The sequence below is a fragment of the Eumetopias jubatus genome, unplaced genomic scaffold (genome assembly GCF_037043125.1).
Source record: "Eumetopias jubatus isolate StellerSeaLion01/CBP00866 unplaced genomic scaffold, mEumJub1_p1.0 scaffold_10, whole genome shotgun sequence".
Lineage (NCBI taxonomy): Eukaryota > Metazoa > Chordata > Mammalia > Carnivora > Otariidae > Eumetopias > Eumetopias jubatus.
Window position 1 is genome coordinate 115,556,205 of NW_028274816.1, and position 21,896 is coordinate 115,578,100.

General features: G+C 36.1%; 1 protein-coding gene across 7 annotated transcripts in view; it reads right to left on the bottom strand.

The window, feature by feature from the left end:
* TRIM37 (tripartite motif containing 37) overlaps positions 1-21,896 on the bottom strand; it is a 134,834-nt gene that overhangs the window by 56,500 nt on the left and 56,438 nt on the right. For all 7 annotated transcript variants that reach the window (XM_028109170.2, XM_028109172.2, XM_028109166.2 and 4 more), the window contains exons 13-16: positions 14,182-14,361; positions 10,364-10,478; positions 9,225-9,443; positions 7,805-7,941 (exon numbers count right to left, since the gene is read on the bottom strand). In XM_028109170.2, the coding sequence (XP_027964971.1) occupies positions 7,805-7,941; positions 9,225-9,443; positions 10,364-10,478; positions 14,182-14,361 (651 nt within the window). The remainder of the gene's footprint in view (positions 1-7,804; positions 7,942-9,224; positions 9,444-10,363; positions 10,479-14,181; positions 14,362-21,896) is intronic.

The window sequence follows — 21,896 nt, forward strand, 5'->3', positions numbered from 1 at the left end:
AACAGGCGACACCACAGAGCAGGGCATTACAGGACCTCTTCTTCATAAGGCCATTACCCTCAAGAACAGGAGACACAGCTGACCTTCCTAACACAGAGAAACAGGCAGAGACAGACAAAATGAGAATTAAGAGAGTGGAATTTGTCCTAAATGAAAAAACACGACACAGCCAGAGATGTAAGCGAAACAGATATAAGTAACAAGCCTGTTGTAGAATTTAAACCAATGATCATAAAAGTACACTCACTGGACTTGAGAAAAGAATGGAGGACATCAGTGAGACCACTGATGATAAGGAACAGAGATAAGGAACAACAGCAGAGATAAAGGGCTCAGTAAATGAAATGAGAAACATTCCTGATGGAATCTGATAGAATGAATAGGCTGGAAGAAGCAGAAGAACGAATTAATGACCGAGAAGAGAGAGTAACAGAAAGTAATCAAACTTAACAAAAGAGAAAAAATAATTATGCAAAACAAGAACAGAAACAGGGAACTCAGTGACTCCATCAAACATAGTAACATTCGTATTACAGGAATCCTAGAAGAAGAACATAGAGAAAAGGGAGCAGAGAATTTATCTGAAGAAATAATAGCTAAAAACTTCCCTAATTGGGGGAAGAAATCAGATTTGCAGACCAGGGGCACAGAGAACTCCCAACAAAATCAACAAAAACATATCCACACCAAGATATATTATAATTAAAATGGCAAAATACAGGGACACCTGGGTGGCTCAGTCAGTTAAACATCTGCCTTTGGCTCAAGGTCATGATCCCAGGGTCCTGGGATCGAGTTCTGCATCAGCATCCTTGCTCAGCGGGGAGCCTGCTTCTCCCTCTGCCTACTGCTCCCCCTGTTCGTGCTTTCTAGCTCTGACAAAAAAAATAAATATTTAAAAAAAAATAAAATGGCAAAATACAGTAATAAAGAAAAAATATTAAAAGCAACAAGCCAAGGGTGTCTGGGTGGCTCAGTGAGTTGAGCAACCAACTCTTGATTTAGGCTCAGGTCATAATCTCATGGTGCTGGCATCCAGCTCCGTGCCAGGCTCCGGGCTCAGCATGGAGTCTTCTGGCAATTCTCTCTCTCTCCCTCTCCCTCTGCCTCTCCTCCCGTTCACGCACTCACTCACTCTCTCTCAAATAAATAAATTAATTAATTAAAAAAAAAAAAAGGCAGGAAGCCAAAAGAAGACAGTGACATACAAAGGAAACCCCATAAGGCCGTCAACAGATTTTTAAGCAGAAACTTTCCATGCCAGAAAGAAGTGGCCCAATATCTTCAAAGTGCTGAATGGGAAAAATATGCAACAAAGAATACTATATCCAGAATTCAGAAAAGAAGGAGAGATAAAGAGTTTCCCAAACAAAAACTGAAAGAGTTCATAACCAGTAAAGGCCCTGCAAGAAATATTAAAGGCGACTCTTTGAGTAAAAAGGAAAGACTGAAAGTGACAGTATGAAGTTAGAAAACACAAAAGCAGTAAAAATGAACATTTCTGTAAAAAATCAGTCAAGGAAATCACAAAATAAAAGGATGTAAATATGACACCATATACCTAAAACATGGGGAGGAGTAAAGAATGCCTTCAAACTTAAATGATCATGAACTTAATATACACTGCTATATGCAGATGTTATATACAAACCTAATGGTAACCACAAATCAAAAACTGTTAATATGCAAAGAAAGAAATCCAAATATATCACTGAAGAAAACCAGAAAACCATGACAGAAAGAGCAGAAAAAATCTTGAGAAACAACCTTAAAACAAGTAATAAAAATATATCAATAACTACTTTGACTATAAATGGACTAAACACTCCAATCAAAAGAAACAGGGTGACAGAATGGATAAAAAACAAGAACCATTTATATGCTGCCTACAAAGGACTCATCTTAACCTAGAGAAACCTGCAGATTTCAAGTGTGGGGATGGAGGAGCACCTGGGTGACGCAGTTGGTTAAGTGTCCAACTCCTGGTTTCGGCTCAGGTCATGATCTCAGGGTTGTGAGATCAAGCCTCACGTCAGGCTCTGCACTCAGTGCAGAGTCCCTTAAGACTCTCCAGGGGCGCCTGGGTGGCTCAGTTGGTTAAGCGTCTGCCTTTGGCTCAAGCCATGATCTCAGGGTCCTGGGATAGAGCCCCATGTTGGGTTCCCTACTCAGTGGGAATCTGCTTCTCCCTCTCCCTCTGCCCCTCTCCCCTGGTCATGGTCTCTCTCTCAAATAAATATATAAAAATCTTAAAAAAAAAAAAAAAATCCTCTCACTCCATCTCCCTCTGCCCCTTCCCCCTGCACTCACTCTCTCTCAAATAAATAAATAACTTTTTAAAGTGAAGGGATGGAGAAATGTTCATCATGTAAATGGATGTCAAAAGAAAACTAGAGTAGCAATACTTGTAGCACACAAAATAAACTTTAAAACAAAGACTGTAGGGGAGCCTGGGTGGCTCAAATGCTTAAGTGTCTGACTCTTCATGAGGTCATGAAGGTCATGATCTTAGGGTCAAGAGACAGAGCCCTGGGTTGAGACACTGAGCCCTGCGTCAGACTCTCTCTCTCTTTCTCTCAATAAAAAACAAAACAAAACAAAAACTGTAATAAGAGACAAAGAATGACACTATATAATAAAGGGGACAAGCCAACAAGCAGATATAACTATTATAAATATTTATGCACCCAACATAAGAGCACCTAAATACATGAAACAGTTAATAACAGAAATAAAGGAACTAATGGATAATAATACCAAGAGGACTTTAACACTCCACTTACATCAATGGACAAATCATCCAAACAGAAAATCAAAAAGGAAACAATGGCCTTGAATGACACACTGAACAAGACGGATTTAAGAGATATTCTGAACATTCCATCCTAAAACAGAATATTCTTGTCAAGTGCACATGGAACATTCCCCAGAACAGATCACATACTAGACCACAAAACAAGCCTCAAAAAATTCCAGAAGATCAAAGTCATAGCAAGCATCTTTTCTGACCAGAATGCTATGAAACTTGAAGTCAACCAAAAGAAAAAATCTGGAAAGAGCACAAATACATGGAGGTTAAAGAATATGCAACTAAACAATGAATGGATCAACCAGGAAATAAAAGAAGAAATTAAAAAGTTCATGGTAACAAATGAAAACACAACAGTTCAAAACCTCTGGGACACAGCAAAAGCGGTTCTAGGAAGAACCTTATAGCAATACAGACCTATCTCAAGAAGCAAGGAAAATCTCAAACAACCTAACCTTACACCTAAAGGAGCTAGAAAAAGAACAAACAAAGCCTAAAAAACCAGCAAAAGGAAGGAAATAATAAAGATTAGAAATAAATTACATAGAAACTAAAAAACAGATCAGATGAATGAAATGAGCAGCTGATTCTTTAAATCATAAAATTGATAAACCTCTAATCAGACTCTCTCTCAGATTTATCAAGACTTATCAAGAAAACAAGAGAAAAAAACCCAAATAAATAAAATCACCAGGGGCACCTGGCTGGTTCAGTCAGTAGTACATGCGACTCTTGATCCCAGGGTCGTGACTTCAAGCCCCACGTTGGGTGTTGAGCCTACTTAAGATAAATACATACATACAAAACATACATAAAATAAAATCACAAACAAGAGAAGAGAAATAACAATAAACGCCACATAAATACAACTGTAAGAGATTATGAAAAACCATATGCCAAAAAATTGAGCAACCAAGAAGAAATGGATAAATTCCTAAAAACATATAACCTACCAAAACTGAAACAGAAAGAAACAGAAAATTTGAACATATTGATTATGAGCAAAGAAACTGAACTGTAATAAAAAAACTCCCAACAAACAAAAGTCCAGGACCAAATGGCTTCACAGGTGAATTATACCAAACATTTTAGAAAGTTAATACACCTATTCTCAAACTATTCCAAAAATAGAAAGATGGATAGCTTCCAAATTCATTATCTGAGGCCATCATTACCCTGATACCAAAACCAGATAAAGACACTACAAAAAAAGAGAATGACAGGGGGTGCCTGGGTGGCTCAGTCAGTTAAGCATCTGACTCTAATGGTTTCATTGTCTATCTCTTGGTTTCAGCTCAGGTCATGATCCGATCCTGAAATGGAGCTCCCCATCCGGCTCTGCACTCAACGGGGAGTCCGCCTGAAGATTCTCTCCCTGTGCCTCTCCCACCACTCAAAAGCATGCACTCTCTATAATAAAATAAATAAATCTTTAAAAAAAAATGAACATGGATGCAAAAATCCTCAACAAAATACTAGCAAACTGAATCCAACAATACATTAAAAAAATTATTCACCACAATCAAGTAGGATTTTTTTTTCTGGGTGCTATGTGATTCAATATTCACAAGTCAATCAATGTGATACATCACATCAGTAAGAAAAAGGATAAGAAACATGACCATTTCAATAGACACAGAAAAAACACTGGACAAAGTACAACATCCATTCAGGATAAAAACCCTCAAGAAAGTAGGTGTAGAGGGAACATACCTCAACATAATTAAGGCCATATCTGAAAAACCCACAGCTAACACCATGGGGGAAAAACTGAGAGCCCTTCCGCTAAGGTCAAGAACAAAACAAGGATACCCACTCTCACCACTATTATTCAACATAGTACTGGAAGTCCTAGCCACGGCAATCAGGCAACAAAAAAATATAAAAGGCATCCAAACTGATAAGGAGGAAGTAAAACTGTCACTATTTGCAAATGACATGACACTATACACAGAAAAATCTTAAAAATTCCACCAAAAAACAATTAGAAGTAATGAATTCAATAAAGTTGAAGGACACAAAATTAATAGAGAAATCTACTGCATTTCTATATGCTAATATTGAAGCAGCAGAAAAAGAAATTAAGAAAACAATTCTTTTTGATTGCACCAAAAATAGTAAGATACCTAGGAATAAACCTAACCAAAGAGGTGAAAGACCTGTACTCTGAAAACTATAAAACACTGATGAAGGAAAATGAAGATGACACAAAGAAATGGAAAGACATTCCATGCTCATGGACTGGAAGAATACTGTTAAAATGTCTATACTACCCAAAGCAATCAAAATACCAACAGCATTTTTCACAGAACTAGAACAAAAAGTCCTAAAATTTGTATGGAGTCACAAAAGACCCCAAATAGCCAAAGCAATCTTGAAAAAGAAAGCAAAGCTGGAGGCATCACAATTCTAGACTTCAAATTATATTATAAAGTTGTAGTAATCAAAACAGTATGGTACTGCCATAAAAATAGACACAGATCAATGGAACAGAATAGAAAACCCAGAAATAAACCCACAATTATATATATGGTCAATTAATCTTTGACAAAGCAGTAAACAATATCTAATGAGAAAAAGTCTCTTCAACAAATGGTGCTGTTGGGAAAACTGGACAGCAACAAAAGAATGAAACTGGACCACCTTCTTATACCATACACAAAAATAAATTCAAAATGGATTAAAGACCTAAATGTGAGACCTGAAACCATAAAAATCCTAGAAGAGAAGACAGACGATAACTTCTCTGACATCAGCCAATGCAACCTTTTTTCTAGATAGGTCTCCTGAGGCAAGGGAAACAAAAGAAAAGATAAACTACTGGGACTACATCAAAATAAAAAGCTTTTGGAAGGAAACAACAAAACTCGAAATAAGTCAATCAGAGAAAGACATGTATCATATGACCTCACTGATATGAGGAATTCTTAATCTCAGGAAACAAACTGAGAGTTGCTGGAGTGGTGGGGGGTGGGAGGGATGGGGTGGCTGGGTGACAGACATTGGGGAGGGTATGTGCTATGGTGAGCACTGTGAATTGTGCAAGACTGTGGAATCACGGATCTGTACCTCTGAAACAAATAATGCAATATATGTTAAAAAAGAAGAAGAAGATAGCAGGAGGAGAAAAATGAAGGGTGGGAATTGGAGGGGGAGACGAACCATGAGAGACAATGGACTCTGAGAAACAAACGGAGGGTTCTAGAGGGGAGTGGGGAAGGGGGATGGGTTAGCCTGGTGATGGGGGGGGAAGCAACTGATGGAATGGGAGAAGATATTTGCAAATGACATATTGGATAAAGGGCTAGTACCCAGAATCCATAACAAATTCATCAAAATCAACATCCAAAACATAAATAATCTAATTTAAAAATGGGCAGAAGACATGAACACACATTTCTCCAAAGAAGACATACACATGGCCAAGAGACACATGAAAAGATGCTCAGTATCAGTCATCATCAGGGAAATGAAAATCAAAACCACAATGAGACGTCACTTCACACCTGTCAGAATGGCTAAAATCAAAAACTCAAGAAACAACAGATGGTGAGGATGTAAGGCAAGGGAAATCCTCACGCACTGTTGGTGGGAATGCAAACTGGTGCAGCCACTGTAGAAAACAGTATGGAGGTTCCTCAAAAAGTTAAAGGTAGAACTACCCTATGATCCAGCAATTGCACTACTGGTTATTTACCCAAAGAATACAAAAACATTAATTCAAAGGGATACACGCACCCCTATATTTATAGCAGCATTATTTACAACAGCCAAGATATAGAAGCAGCCCAAGTGTCCACTGATGGATGAATAAAATGTGGTGTGTATATATATGTATACACACACACATACAATGGAATATTATTTAGCCATAAAAAGAATGAAATTGTGTAATTTCAAACAACATGGATGGAGGTAGACAGAATAATGCTAAATCAGTCAGTCAGAAAGGCATATGATTTCACTCATATGTTGAATTTAAGAAAGAAAACAAACGAGGAAAGGGAAAAAATGAAAGAGACAAACCAAGAAACAGACTCTTAACTATAGAGAACAAACTGATGTTCACCAGAGGGGAGGGGGATTGGGGGATGGGTGAAATAGGTAATGGGAGGGAGGGAGATATTTACAGTCTCAAATTATGTCCCCAAAGGATGTTAATTACAAAGTGAAAGATTGGTAATTTTAGAGTAGAGAAATCTGGCAGATATTAGCTTACCCAAGTAATCTAAATTAATCAATTGTAATGGGACAGTTAAAAGACATGTGCCCTCCTGCCACTCCCTGAAAAGGCTCTATCATCACTTCTCTAGTACTCCTGCCTCAAGTGTGAGGCAACATTCAGTGGACTCCCAAATTGAGGGACTTGCTACAAAATAATTGTTCTAAGTATCAAAGTCATAAAAAATTTAAAAAAAGATTAAGTGACCCAGATTAAAGAAGATTAAGACTAAAGAAATTTAACTAAAAGCAACATATGATACCCGATTGGATCCTAGACCAGACAAAGGAAATCAATGGCAAATTTTTAACTGGTCACAGATTACAGTATTACATCAATATTAATCCTGATTTTGATAACTATACTGTAGTTACATAAGAAACAGTTGTTTTTAGGAAGTACACAATGAAAAGTATATTCACCTAATCGTGAAATTCTCACAAAAAAAAAATAGGAACACAAAATATTAACATCTGGGGAATTAACCTGGGCAAAGGGAATATGGAAACTGTTATTTAATATTTTTGTGACTTTTCTTAAATATGAAATAATTGCAAAATTAAAAATAAAATGAAAAACTAAATCTCATTTTGGAACCCAGAGATGAGAGGGAAGAAACTGATGGTCTTTCCTTCAAGCTCCCTCTTTATAGGAGATACCTTATAGCAAGTAAAAACGCTGAATATCCCCACTTTTAGGCCTAAATTAATTAACACGCTTCTACTACTTCCCACTTAGATGCTTCATAGGGCTAGTTAATGTGAGACACTCACATAGTTTCTTCATCAATGTCATTTTCTTCTGTGTTACTCGTTGCTGTGGAGCTGGCAGAGGAACTGCTGCCATCAAGGTGATTAACTTCATCTTCCCCAACAAGATCCAGATCCAGATCTCCATCTGAAAGTTCATGCTAGATCAAGGCAAAGAAACAAGACTTCTATCTCAAATGTTTTTACTCAGCTGATCATCTGATCCAGCCAATGGACCAAGCACCAAAGAACGTAATCCTCAGAATTCTCTGCTCCTGTGCAGAGGCAGCTGAGCCCTTTAGAGAAAATCACACAACCACATCTGGTTCCACTAATAACTTACCGCTACCATTTTCAGCTGGGCCTTCAATGTCTCTGGAAATGCTTCATATATTCCATGTTAGCTGCCAATAAGGCTCTTCACAGGGTAACATTTCAAACCATCACTCCTCTAGTCCTACCTAACCTCTAATATCCCCAAGGACATCATAAAATCATCACCTATCTGCACAGAAAAACACTGGTTATTAGTAAATACCCCCGAATTTTAGCTGCCCTACCTGCAAACCCCAACGTTCCTTTAATTCATCCTATCATTGGTTAACTGCTTCACCTGAGTGCTCCACTCCAAACACTCTTATCTCCTTAAATAGTTTGTCTTGTCAGTACCTTAACCTTACCTCTCTCTGCACTGGCTCCTTCATTTTAACACATACTTGAAGTCTCCCTTCTTAAAAATAACAATTACAAACAAAACAAAACAAAACAAAAAACATCATGTCTCTGCATCACTGTCTTACTTTAAACAATAATAATCACTTCTTGAATTCTCATTCTGGTTGTGGTTTAGCTGGGATAAAACCTAGCTGTCTCCCAAATCCTAAATCACTCTACCTACATACACAAAAAAAACTTTACTAGTTTTAGTGAATGGAAATAGAACACATTTTATAATTCCACAATTTACATAGTTTCCAGAATACATCCTTTTATTTTGTAGAATGTACAGTTTTCTAACAATAAATTAATTTTAGAACCTTGCAACACTTTGATTCAACTTCTGACTTACTAATATTTACAGAAGAGCATACACTAGTAATGAAAATAAATGGACAAGACTTTTAGTACATTGATACATAGAGTATACATAGAGGACTCTATATACTCTATATTGGAAACCATAATCTTATTTCTCTTATAAAACACAAAATGAATCTAAAACAAGTCTCTTATTACATGATAATTTTTTTAACTTAAGATTTATTTATTTTGAGAGAGAGAGAGAGAGAGAGCATGAGAGTGGGGGGAGGGACAGAAGGAGAGGAGAAAGAGAGTATCAAGCAGACTCCCCTCTGAGCATAGGGCCCAATGTGGGGAGATCATGACCTGAGCCGAAATCAAGAGTCAGACGCTTAACTAACTGAGCCACCCAGGAGCCCCTTACATGATAATCTTCATTCTGAATCTTCTCTTCCTCTTCTTCATCCTCTTTGACCTCTCGTATAGAAGCTGTAGTAGGACCATCCTGGAGAAGCATATCCGTGCATGACACAGACTTCTTAGCACGTGTCTCAAGAGTGTCATCATTTTGGGGGCTAAGATGATTATCTGGTGGTGACAAATCTCTTGATTTCTGAGTTCGAGACAACTCAATAGTAAGTCTCTTTTAAAATAATAACAGCACAAATAAACATGAGTCAAAAGCAGTGTTTCACTGGTACAGTGAAAAATATTTTAAGTAAAAAAATATATCGAGATGTTTTAAAACCATTTTTCAAACCACCTCTCTCTCACTCCCTCCTGGTTTTGCTTATGGAAAAATCTATGGCAAAAAAAAAAAACTTGCCCCCTTTATTCTCATTCTTCTTCTCATATCCAGCCTAAGCTACCCATACAATTAGCAAACTATACGGTAAATACAAGCAGTTTTAAATAGTATACTTATCATGAAAATCTCTCCAAGTATGTATTCATTTATACTTTCCTCCCTCATCTATTAACCCACTCAGCACTTCCATCCTTGCACTCCATCTCAATTTCCACTGGCAGAAAGAAACATTCCTTACATAACTTAGTTTACTACTCTAAGATAAAAATTCCTTAAGTGATCCTCCCCAGGGCTCAATTCAGCAATAGTGAAAATTCAGGATGGGGTAATTTTCAATTACTCTAGAGCTTAGAATCCTTTAAATTCAAGATAGCATGGAAAAGAGGAATACTCAAATCACTGAGAGAAACACAAAGAGTTTACCTCAAACAAGAGCAGCACTGTCCAATACAGCTTTGTACAATGATAAAAATGTTCTATATCTGCAATGCCCAATACAAGCACTTGAAATGTGGCTAGTGCAACTAAAGAACTGAATTTTTAATTTTAATTAAGTTCACACGCCACACATGGCTAGTGGCTAATGAACCAAGAGTGCAAAATTAGAGGCTCAAAGGTGGTACGTAGATGGAGAATAAGGTAATTGGACTTTTCTACAAAATTACAAAAGAGGAATATCCAAAATCTAATTACAAATATAACAGGCCAGTAAGACTATGAATTTGAAACACTAAACCCATATGTTTTTTGCTTACCTCTTTAAGGTTATTTATTTGTTGGATATAGCTAGTTTGTGCAGCTTCCAGTTGGGTAATATACCAATGCTGGTCCCGGCATTTTTGAAAGAAAGTTGGCGAACGAACCTGAAATCTTAAAAAAAAAGAGCTGCACATGAAACATGATCCAAACAGTAAAGTATTATCAACTAAGCCTTGAATCTGTAACGATAAATTCTGTAATTTTAAGTTTATTTGGTTACATTACAAGGCTAAAATTCAAAATGAACTCAGAGCTGCTGGTATTAACCATTTATACATATAGTTTACAAATTATAATGACATAACATTCTGAAAACTTATCTTCAGGTCAGTTGTCTAAACACAAACTGTACTTTTCTATAGAAATAACATTACATATCATGGTTAAATTCCCAAACTACTAAAGCATATTTATTATAATAATCTAGATCAAATACCATGTTGATCACGAGTTGGGAAGAAGACCATGCCATGCAGGAAAGAGGAAGCTAATGCTTTCTTTCCCCCTTTCTTGCTTAGGTCAGACCCTACAAAAATAGGCAAAGTTTGTTTTAGACACTGCTCTTTTTCTTTCCCGCTTTCATCTCATGTTCCTATATTTCTTAATCTCCAGTAAAAAAAAAACAAAACCTCCCTTAAAGGGTCAACTACCTGGGACTGCTTTACTGTTCCCCAAAGAGTTGCATGCTCTAAATAACCTATATTCCCAACCCCTCCAGATGGCAGCTTAAAATCAGTTCTCCATACATCACAATATGGCATATTTCAGCGTGGGTTAGGGAAAAAAAACAAGTATATTAAAGGATTTTAACAGATAAATGATAGGATCTCAATCTATTCAGAGTTATCTGTACTTTTATTTATTTTTTTTGGTGGGCAGCAAAGCACGGTTTATTGAGCAATAGCAAAGTGATAGTACAAAGCTCCCGAGGAGGGAGGGGACCTGAATGGGTTGCCCATCTGTACTTTTAAAACCCTAATACCTCCTAATGCAAAAAATCTCTACCTATTTTAGATAAGCGAACTTGTGCAGCTCTTATATATACATATATATATATATAAAAATCTACAGCAATATGTAAAGAGGTTTCTAAAGAATGGAAGAGTCCCAAGAGGCAAGACTAACTTGGAAGCCTACAAATCATCCTTCCAGTCTTGCCACCGTTATGTTAAATATCATTCTATTTCTTTGTAGGATTTTACAGCTAGTATAGGAATCTACTGACCATCTAGTTATCTGCAGCAGATAACGATTTTCAGGCAAAGATACTTATACTTTAGAGGATAGAAATTATTCACTCAACCACTATCCTAAGTGGATACTGCCCAGTCAGTATACATCAGTAAGACTTTCCAAAGGACATTATTATCTTTGAATAACTAATGAGTTATAGTCAATTATGAACATTACTGTTAGTAACTGTGTCATTAAAACAAAAGCAAGCATCAGGTAAAATTCCTTAACTTCCTCATTTAACAAAAGGAGAATCAAATACATACTTATTCATATGTAGTTATAGAAAAACCTTAAATAACTTTTTTTTTTTTTTTTAAAGTATGTTCCACACCCAGTGTGGAGCCCAATTCGGGCTTAACTCATGACCCTGAGATCTAGATTTAAGCTGAAATCAAGAGTTGGACACTTAAGGGGCGCCTGGGTGGCTCACTGCCTTCGGCTCAGGTCATAATCCCAGGGTCCTGGGATCGAGCCCTTCACTGGGCTCCCTGCTCAGTGGGAAGCCTGCTTCTCCCTCTCCCACTCCCCCTGCTTGTGTTCCCTCTCTTGCTGTGTCTCTCTCTGTCAAATAAATAAATAAAAATCTTAAAAAAAAAAGCTGGACACTTAACTGACCGAGCCACCCAGCTGCCTTTTAAGTAACTTTCTAATAAGTACATGTAAATTCCATCAGAATCTTAAATTGAGGCTTAAATTTTCAGCAATCTCTCATTACGTAAATATTATGAGTAATAAGACAATTCAAAGCCTCCTCTCCACAAATCCTACAGCAATTTATCTTCTACTATTATAGCACTATCTTGTAAAATATATTGTTTTTATCTGCCCATTTCATCTTGAGTTTCCTGAGAACAAAACCAATGCCTTATTCTTTCTTAATATTAACCCAGTGCCATGCACAGACTCAGTAAATGTTGCTGAATAAATGATAATAAAACATCAAAATAGGGATCTGTTCCTGTCCTAATATTCAAGTCTACCAGGAAAAGTTTTGTTATAAATAGGGCTGGCTTAAATAGAGACTAGAAGTTGGGCTACACTGAATTAAAAAGGGAAACTCTATCGCACAGATTACCACCAAAAGATTCAACATGACTATGACTCCAATAAGGAGAAGACTAAGGCTTTTGTAGGTTGGTCAAAGCGATGGCTGAATGATTTTGCAATCCTCTCTATGGTTAAAGTGTGGAATAGCAACAAATTATTTCTTTTGGCAAATAATTTTTTAAAAATACAAAAACCCTGAAAGGTTATAAAATTATAAAATGGGAGTTAAAATAATTCCCCAAAAGATGACAAACACATGAATCTTCTTTTTCTACACTGAAAATACAATAATCTTTTCTCACTTCCTTATTCTCCCAAAAAGATTATGAAGAACACATACTAATAAAGTTTAATATAACAGTAATTCATACAGCACCCTTCAGAACAAAGAGCTCAGAATAAAAGAAAAAAAAATTTTTTGTTTAGATTTTTCTGAGAGAGAGAGAGAGAGAGAGAGAGGCAGGCAGAGGAAGAAGCAGGCTCCCCGCTGAGCAAGGAGCCTGATGAGGGACTGGATCCCAACACCCTGGGATCATGACCTGAGCCGAAGGCAGATGCTTAACCGACTAAGCCACGCAGGCGTCCCAGAATAAGAGAAATTTAAGAGTATATCAAATCACTTCCAAGGAAAATAGCTTTGCAAACTGTTTTGATGGAAACTTCTTAAACTGCTAAACACTGTTCAAAACATAATTGGATCTACTTTTTTAATACTCAAGTTCTCATTTTCATCATCAAATTAAAACCATGTAATGATGCTCCAAAATGTCTGACTTGTAAAGGGTACAACTTTTAAAGGGTACATTAAACAGGGCCGTTGTGGTTTTATAGTTAGTGTTTACATTGTCCTTTCTTGCAAATAACACCCCAACTACGATCACTTAGTTTATTTTCATCAATTTTCATCTTTATTTCCTTACTTTTAAATTGCTGTTATCTAGAAGAAACTGAAAATTATTTTGACTTTAAGCTTGTAAAACCAGTCACCCAAATAAATATACAATGTCAAGTGAAAAAAATAAGCACTCTATCCCTATTTTTGTATTTCCAAATGGTGAGGTTACAAGAAGTTCACTAGATAAATGAATGGAACATTATTTATTGGAAGTAGTAGTTTCCTTTTTATGGAATTACTAACTAGATGTCAAACACATTTCTAAGTTATATTACTCACTACACAGGGCCCCTGAAATGAAATAGTTAAAAACATAATAAGATCATAGTTAGTATAAATTTCAATATTCATCTCTGTTAAATGAGTAAACTACTTTTTTGAGAGAGAGTGAGAACGTGTGCACATGTATGAGTAGTGGGGGAGGGGCACAGGGAGAGCAAGAGAACCCTAAGCAGGATCCACGCTGGGCGGGGCTTGATCTCACAACCCTGAGATCATGACCTGAGCTGAAATCAAGAGTCAGATGCTTAACCGACTGAGCCACCCAAGCACCCCAAATAAGTAAACTCTAAAATAAAGTTCTGATGACATTATTCCCCCATGATAAAAACAACACTAGCAAATGTTTCTTATTACCTTAAAATCACTGTGTCATTTTGTCGATTCAAGTATCCTTCATTTGCAAGTAAATCCAAACGGAAAAATCTATTATAACCCCAGCACTCTCCAACTTCAAAGTCAGATGCAAATTCTCGAATGATATTTTTGGTAGGATCATTGCAGGACTGATGAACCATCTCTACACGATACTCATACCTAAAATTGAAAAACAAACTATTAATACAGAGTTAATCAACAAGAAGACAGACATATAAAAACATTAAGTAGGTCATTAAGTTATTACCTGAGAAGAAACTTATTGATATATACAAGTCACTTTTCTTTCAGAAATGACTGTATCATTTATAAAGACACCAGTTTTGTAAATGGGCTACCACAACATGATTGGCACTAGGTCCTTTTTTCCTCTTAAAAATGTTTACCAATATAGCAGGTATAAAGTAGCACCGCAAAAAATAAATTCTGTATAAAACAGTAGTTTCAAAGTTACTTTTGTTTTAGCAAAGCTATATATTTTTCCATATATTCATTACCTATATATCCTCACATATAAATATTCTGCCATTTCCACTGAAGTTCACCTCCATGCAGTTATAAAGTAAATAATAAATTTTTAAAAACTATATTATTCCAATTCAAGTTTGAATAAATTGTGTTCAGAAATTCAAGCCTACAAAATTTTCTAACTGAAAATAAGCATACATTGAGAAATCCAATATGCTCAGATTTCTATAACTTATATTACATAAAACTCCAAAGTCTTCAAACTCATTTTTACTAAGAAAGCACTGTTAAATAAGACAGAAAAATGAAAAAATAAAGATAACCAGAAGGAACAATCAACAGTAGCCATAAAGCTTCCCTTTTTAGTGGAGATACATTTTAAAGGAAAAACACAATAGCTTACAACCTATTTCTGCTGGCAAAATTAAGGGAAAAAATTGCAGCTCCTTACCTACAAATATCAGATGTGAAAATTCCTTTAAGTACTGTCAAAATGATTTTTATATTAGTATCACTCACAATACATTATCAAGATTGATAGCACAAAGAATCAATACATAAGTTGTGATATTTTGCCCGCTTCTATTTTAAGGAAGTCATGACTCAAGCCCTGTAGTATAAAAGGTACCATTAAATGTCCAGAAATAAACACAAATATCCATGCACAATTGTTTTTGACAAGGGTGCCAAGATCATTCAATGGGGAAGAAAAAGTCTCTTCAATAGAAATGATGCTGAGAAAACTGGATAGCCACATGCAAAAGAATGAAGCTGGACCCTTAACTAATTCCATATACAAAAATTAACTCAAAATGGATCAATGACCTAAATATAAGGGCTTAAAACTATAAAACTCTCAGAAGAAAACACAGGGGTAAATCTTCACGAATTGACTGAATTTGACAATGCGTTTGTAGATTCGATTCCAAAAGTATGAGCAACAAAAGGAAAAAAAAGATAACTTGAACTTCACAAAAATTTAAAACATTGTACATCAAAAGACATCATCAAGAAAGTGAAAGGACAAACCTACAGAATGGGAGAAACTACTGTCAAATCCTACAAATCACCTGATAAGGGTTATTTAAGCATTCAAAATATATAAGGAATTCCTATAACTTAACAACAAAAAGGCAAGCAACCCCATTTAAAAATGGGAAATGGACTTGAATAGACATTTCTCCAAAGGTATAATAATGGTCAATAAGCACATGAAAAGATGCTCAACTTCACTGATCATTAAGGAAATGCAAATCAAAACCACAATGAAATACCACTTCATACTTACTGGGATGTCTCTAAAATATAATTAAAAATGGAAAATTAAGTGTTGGTGAGGATTTGAAGAAATATGAACTCTCATACAGTGCTGGTAGGAACATAAGAATTGTATAGCCACTGTGGGAAAGCTTGGCAGTTCCCCCCAAATGTTATAAACACAGAATTACCATAAAACCCAGCAATTCCACAACTAGGTATATATTCAAGAAACAAAAACATATGTCCATATGAAACCCGTACATGAATATTTATAGCAGGATTATTCATAATAGCCAAAAGTAGGATACAACCCAAATTGTCCATCAACAGATGAACAGGTAAACAAATTGAAGTATATACATAAAATGGGATATTATTCACTCATATAAAGGAATGAAGTTCTGGTATATGCTTTACATGGGTGAACTCTGAAAACACCATGCTAAGTGAATAGAAGCCAAACACAAAAGGTCCTATTGTAGGATCTTTTATATGAAAAATCTAGAATAGGCAAATACAGAAAAAAAAGGAGAGTTGCAGTTATCTACATATGGGGGAAGAAAGGAACAAGGAGTGTTTACTTAATGGGTATGGGGTGCTCTGGGGTGATGAAAACATTCTGAAACTACAGAGAGGTGATGGTTGTCTCTGTACATGTACTAAATGCCATTGAACTATATATTTTAGAATTGTTAACTATGTGTTACGTGAATTTCACCTCTAAAAAATTAACTTTTTACTTCTACTTTTAAAATCAGTAGTGAAAAACTACTGAAAAACTGGTTAAATATATCCAGTATCAAAACAGATAAAAGTTTAAAAATCAATATAAAACAGTGAAAAGTCACTTTGTATGAAAAATTACATAATGTTTGAAAAAAGATCATTCCTTCACTGGCATTAGTTCTTTAAAATCATGACAGATATAGACCTATGTTTCTAACAAATGTGGGAATTAATCCAAGTTAAATTAGTTACAAAGCATCTCAACCCCAATCTTAGATAAAACTAAAACCTTAAATTTGAATATTCCAACTTAAATTCTCTCCTTCTATCAAACCAAAAGTCTGAATAAATACAACTGTTAACTTAAAAATTTTAGTTATTATTACATTTACTCTCCCAGGGAAAGTTCAACTTTTTTTTTTTAAGATTTTATTTATTCATTTGACAGAGAGAGACACAGCAAGAGAGGGAACACAAGCAGGGGGAGTGGGAGAGGGAGAAGCAGGCTTCCTGCGGAGCAGAGAGCCCGATGTGGGACTCGATCCCAGGACCCTGGGATCATGACCTGAGCCGAAGGCAGACGCTTAATGACTGAGCCACCCAGGCACCCAAAGTTCAACTTTCTTGAAGCAATTCAAAGAAATTCCCTTCTCTAAAACAAGGCACTCAGCAAAGACTATTAAAAATCAATTCCAGGATGTCACTCATATGTAAATTTTCTCTGAAAGCCTATACATGTGTATGCTAACACACACCTGTAGAGAGATACTTAAGCATAATGAAATTATGACAGTACCTCTGCAGCATCCCAGGTGATACTAAAATATCATGACACATAATAACACAATGTGATAATAAAATATCATGACACATAATGACACAATGATTTAAGTTTTTATTCCATATTTTGGCAGTTAAACTACTTTACTCTTCAACTCTGAATTCCATAATTGAATGACATTTTAATATTAATGAAAAAGTATTCAAACTCTTCTCTAGGCTTATTGAAGTGTTAAGAGAATTAAGAGATAGTAAGATGTCATTTTATCAGAATAGAAAGGTCTCACTTGAGGTATTTAGATAATATCTAACAATTATTATACAAATTCTAATCTTTTTTCAACCTTAGTATCCTAATATTTCATTTTCATTGATAACGTTATGGTGTTTGTAAGACAATGTGAACTTTAAGTTCCTGAAGTGTATATGGTCAACAATAAAAGCACAGAGATGAAATCAGTACCAAAGGCTGATATCACAAAATCTACATTATCAGTAAGAGAAAAAGGGGAAACTTCCCAAGGCAAGAAACAGGTAGATCAAGAAATAGCTTAATCAAGAGACAAGAAGCCCAAGATTTAATGGTAGCAACAGGGACATGAACAAAATCCAGCAATCACTGAGCTTCCTATAATTCTGCCCATAATCAACCACCTTCTAATCAAAATGGCTGATTTCAGAGAATCAAACAGAGCCTAGTAGTTAACAAACAATACAGAGACAAAAAAATCTGTGTTAAATAGATTGCTGATCTTGAGTGCATAATTTAACTAAGCCATCACTGTATTACCATCTGTGAAATGGGACTAATAATATAACCTATAGCTCACAAGATGGTGATAAAGCCAAGTGAGTATGTAAAGCACAGTGCTTGGTGCAAAGTATATACTTAGCAGTTAGCTGTTACAATAACAATACAGGTGAGTCCACTGTTTCAGATCATACAGGACATTTGGAGCAGAGCTATAACTAGAACATACTTATAATTCAAAGGCCAGAATCCTTCCCATATTACTAACATTATTCATAGTTTGACTCACCAGTAGTGGCAAGAATATTCTGCATTAAGGTTAGTCTATGCCAGAGGTTGTTAAAGTGCAGCTTGTGTGCCCCTGAGGGGTCAGTCCCTATATGATCCTTTTAGGAATCCAAAATGTCAAAACCAGTATCATAATATTGTTTGTCCCTTTCATGTGGACATTTGCACTAATGGTACAGAAGAATGGTGGTTAAAAATGTACCAGTAGCCATATTATTCAGTGGTATACACTTTCAGACAGGGGAAAAAAATGCCAGGGTCTCTCAGTAATGTCTTTGATGTAGTAAAATTGTTAACTGTTACTAAACCTCAACTCTTGGTATCAGAAAATGAGAAAAACACAAAGTACTTGAGGAAATAACTTTAACTGAGTTGCAAGTTAATTAGCCATATTTTTCTGTGAAACATCAAATGAAAGAACAACAAACCATGGTTATTCAGTTGTAGATACCTGGCAGACATTTTCTGGACCAAATTAACTAATGAAAAAAAAATGCCCATATTGGTTGTCAATGACAAAACACAAGCTTTCAAATAAAAAATCATAATTCTGGAAAATCCGTATGTGCTACATGAGCTTAAAAGCTTTCTAATACTTCAAGACTCTCCTTAAAAAAAAAAAAGAAAAGACTCTCCTGATGAAAATGGTAGTATCAACGAATGTAATTTTTTGATATCACATAATGAAATGTCAACCGCATATTTAGTAAACTATTATTTTCCAAATGATCAATACATGAGTAAAATATCCATTCAAAGTACAAGACAAACCAATGGAGTTCTTATTGTGTTTTTTTTGAGTAAACAGCTTTAATGAAGTGTAACAAAGAAAGCTGCACATATTTGAAGATTACGATTTGGTATAAAGTATACAATCTGGTTGGTAATTTATATGTGTATACACACACAAACATATATACATACCCATGAAACCATCACCACAATCAAGATACTACTGGGAGATACTTCCTCTCCCAGTTTCCTCTGCCTTTTGTACTTCCCTCCCTTAACTTTTCCCTCTACCTAACCACAGCCTTGTCTGCCCCTCCATCTCCAAACCACCACATATCTGCACTCTGTCACTACAGACCAGTTTGCATTTTTCTAGAGTTTTACCTAAGTGGAATCATACACATGTTCTTTTTCTTAGTTTCCTTCATGAATAATTTAAAATATATTCACGTCATTGCACGTATCAACAGTTCGTTAGTTTTGGTTTTTTTTTTTTAAGATTTTATTTATTTATTTGACAGAGAGAGACACAGCGGGAGAGAGAACACAAGCAGGGGGAGTGGGAGAGGGAGAAGCAGGCTTCCCACAAAGCAGAGAGCCTGATGCAGGGCTCGATCCCAGGACCCTGGGATCACGACCTGAGCCGAAGGCAGATGGCAGACGCTAAACGACTGAGCCACCCAGGCGCCCCAACAGTTCATTAGTTTTTATTGCTGAGTGGTATTCCATTGTATGGACACACCAAAATTTATTTATCCATTCAGCTGTTGATGGAAATTAGGGTTGATTCTATCTGGCTATTACAAAAAAGATGCTATGAATATTTGTGTAAAAGTCTTTGTATGGACATATAGTTCCTTTTCGCTTGGGTAAATGTCTAGGAGTGGTTTAGCTGAGTCATATAGTAAGTCTACATTTAATTTGTTAACAATCATCAAATAGTTTACAAAAGTGGTTGTATCATTTTACATTCCCAGGAGGAATGTACAAGACTTCAAATTTCTATATATTCTTGCCAAAACTTGGTATGATCTTTTTAATTTTGGCCATTCCAATGGGATATAGTGGTATCCATATTGTTTATACATTTCCATTTCCCTAATAATTAATGCACTAGGGTATACTGGTATCATATTGATTGTAAATTTCTATTTCCCTAATGACCAATGCTATTAATCATCTTAAATAGGCTTATTTTGCCATCAATATACCTTCCTTAGTGAGATGTATGACAAATGTTTTGTCCACATGGGGAAGGGAGCTTGTTTATTTTTTCTATTGTTGAGTTTTGAGTTCCTTATATATTCTGGATAAAAGTCCATGCAATTTGTGCGCTACTGGGTATTCACCCCAAAGACACAGATGTAGTGAAAAGAAGGGCCATATGCACCCCAGTGTTCATAGCAGCAATGTCCGCCATAGCCAAACTGTGGAAACAGCCGAGATGCCCTTCAACAGACGAATGGATAAAGAAGATGTGGTCCATATATACAGTGGAATATTACTCAGCCATCAGAAAGGATGAATACCCAACCTTTACATCAACGTGGATGGGACTGGAGGAGATTATGCCAAGTGAAATAAGTCAAGCAGAGAAAGTCAATTATCATACGGTTTCACTTATTTGTGGAACATAAGGAAGAGCATGGAGGGCATTAGGAGAAGGAAGGGAAAAATGAAGGGGGGGCAATCGGAGGGGGAGATGAACCATGAGAGACTGTGGACTCTGAGAAACAAACTGAGGGTTCTAGAGGGAGGGGGTGGGGGGATGGGTTAGCCTGGTGATGGGTATTAAAGAGGGCATGTACTGCATGGAGCACTGGGTGTTATATAAAAACAATGAATCATGGATCACTACATCAAAAACTAATCATGTATGGTAACTAACATAATAAAATAAAATTTAAAAAAAAGCCCATGCAATTTGAAGAGAACTTTATGGTTTTCTATGAAATCTAATAAATGTGTTCTTTTATAGATTGTGCTTTTGGTTTATAACTAAAATATCACTGCCTAAACCAAAGTCAGATATTCTCCTAGAAGTTTTATTGTTTTAGAATTTAAATCTAGGGGCACCTGGGTGGCTCAGTTTTTAAGCATCTGCCTTCAGCTCAGGGGTGATCCCAGAGTCCTGGGATCGAGTCCCACATCAGCAAGAAGCCTGCTTCTCCCTCTGCCTGCCACTCTCCCCTGCTCGTGTGCTCTCTCTCTCTCTCAAATAAATAAAATCTTTTTTTTTTTTTTTAAAAGATTTATTTATTTATTTAAGAGAGAGAATGAGAGAGAGAGAGCATGAGAGCGGGGAGGGTCAGAGGGAGAAGCAGACTCCCCGCTGAGCAGGGAGCCCGATGTGGGACTCGATCCCGGGACTCCAGGATCATGACCTGAGCCGAAGGCAGTCGCTTAACCAACTGAGCCACCCAGGCGCCCTCAAATAAATAAAATCTTAAAAAAGAATTTAAATCTAGGATTAGTCAATTTTCAGTTAGTTTACATATGTAGTATGAGCTATGGATATGAGTTTATGTTTTTTTGATTACAGACAGCCAAGGACCAAGACTATACTCCCTCCACAGGATGGCCTTTGCGTCTTTATCAAAAATCTGTCCTTCTGAATGTGGGTTTATTGCTGGACTCATAGTATATTCCACTCATGAAATTTTCTACCGTTATGCTAATACTATGCTAT